Raw genomic sequence first — 1766 nt, 5'->3', positions numbered from 1 at the left:
TGATGTTACGGCTTTGTAATATAACCATTACAGAAAACAGTTTGTTTTTTATGGGAGAATTCTGCGCAAAACAGAACTGAGTCTTAGGCCTGGAGTGTGACTGGAGCTGTGTTGCCGCCGTAGTGTCTGAGCAGCAGGAGAGAGCTTTCACGCTGGGACTGGCGGGACTTCTTGGCGACGGAGTTTTCAACTTTGGCGAGCTGGTACGTGGACCGGGGGCACAGCTTCCTGAGCCCGGGGAGGCTGAGCTGCTGTCGCCGACCATGTCTGTCCTCGCAGCTCATGCACCCCGTGCTGGAGTCGCTGAGGGACACGGACCGGCAGTGGCTGATCGACACCCTCTATGCCTTCAACAGCGGCAACGTGGAGCGATTCCAGACCCTGAAGACCGCCTGGGGCCAGCAGGTCAGTCCCCTGGGATTGGCTGTGCGCCTGGGGTCACTTTGCTGTCTAACCCTCACCCTTCCTGCCTTTGCTTGTGCCGAGAGTCCTCTCGAAACACCAGCATACGCCTTGTGGTCCTGCCCGCTGGTGTTCGTGACAGTGGCACAAATCTTACAAATCTTTGTGAATTCTTTGTCTTGGAAAATCCTGGGTCTTCAGCTAAGCACTCTTGTAATAATTTCCTGAGAAAAGTGAAGTTCGAATCACTTGAAGCTAATAATGAGCCTCAGTGATCTAAAGTGGGAAATATTGGGGCTGCCCAGTTTCTTTTTCTCTGTTGACGACTGTAGAAAGAGTTTCAAACCCAGGCTAGGTAACCGATGTTGCGTTGCTTTACAGCCTGATCTAGCAGCCAACGAAGCCCAGCTTCTCAGGAAGATTCAGTTACTGTGCCTCATGGAGGTAAGCAGACCCAGGGCCTACGTGGTGACCTAAGACCCTGCCGGGAGCCGTGGGGCCCTGCAGACGCTGAAGGCCCTCGGGGTGCAGCTTAAGCTGTGGTGGTGGTGGTTCTCCTGCCCCGCCCCCCAGCCACCTCTGCTCTTCCTCTGCCACCACTTGCTTTTTTACTTTGTATTTGAGCCTTAGCTTGGGTGACCCCTGCTCAGGGTGGGACTCCCCGTCCGCCTGTGCTGAGAGAACTGCGGCCTGCCTTTGCTGGTCTGCCCGCCCTCTGTCCTGCCCTGGAACGTAAGCTTCTGGACCACAGGCACTTGGTGTTTCTGGCTCGTCGCAGGGTTGCCCGCTCCACATCCAGCCCTGGCACGTGGCAGCCTCAAGTACTCGTGCAGGAAATGAGCAATGACTGTTCCAGAAAGTGACCATAAAGCCTATTGCACCTTCTTGTCTAAGAATGGGAAGCTTAGTCTGAGTGAAGATAAGATATGTGACTAATACTAAGAAAATTTTAGTATCTGGAGTACTGATAAGGTCTATGTTTTCAGAGCAAGTATTGACAAAAATATCTTTATCAGTTCTCTGACGTACGAAAAACTTTTTTCAGATGACTTTTACACGACCTGCCAATCATAGGCAACTCACTTTTGAAGAAATTGCCAGAAGCGCTAAAATCACCGTGAACGAGGTATGTGGCTTAGACTCGGGGCTGCAGCCCAGAGCTTCACTGTGAACAAGGTATGTGGCTTAGACTCGGGGCTGCAGCAGAGCTGCTTCCTGGGCTCCGGACTGCGGTGTGAGCTCGCCGCCCCTAGGCTCAGGTCACAGAGACACTGAGCTGGGCTCCCCTCGTGTTTCACAGCTGGCGGGGTCCACGGGGATGTGCGTGTTGGCGCCAGAGTGTCTTACACAAGCCCCTCTATGTG

At 53.5% G+C, this 1766-nt stretch overlaps 1 protein-coding gene across 1 annotated transcript; it reads left to right on the top strand.

The window, feature by feature from the left end:
* Nucleotides 1–81: 81 nt before the first annotated feature.
* On the top strand, nucleotides 82–1748 carry LOC105003875 (26S proteasome non-ATPase regulatory subunit 13-like; the record flags this gene model as incomplete). Its single annotated transcript, XM_010861335.1, has 4 exons — nucleotides 82–203; nucleotides 280–405; nucleotides 784–846; nucleotides 1448–1748. Coding segments are annotated over 4 exons (437 nt in total), but the record flags the coding sequence as incomplete, so codon positions are not given.
* Between the last annotated feature and the right edge of the window lie 18 nt (nucleotides 1749–1766).

This window comes from Bison bison, unplaced genomic scaffold, assembly GCF_000754665.1.
Source record: "Bison bison bison isolate TAMUID 2011002044 unplaced genomic scaffold, Bison_UMD1.0 scf7180017610403, whole genome shotgun sequence".
NCBI lineage: Eukaryota > Metazoa > Chordata > Mammalia > Artiodactyla > Bovidae > Bison > Bison bison.
The sequence above is the reverse complement of the archived record's forward strand: the minus strand, read 5'-3'. Positions and strand labels throughout refer to the sequence as shown.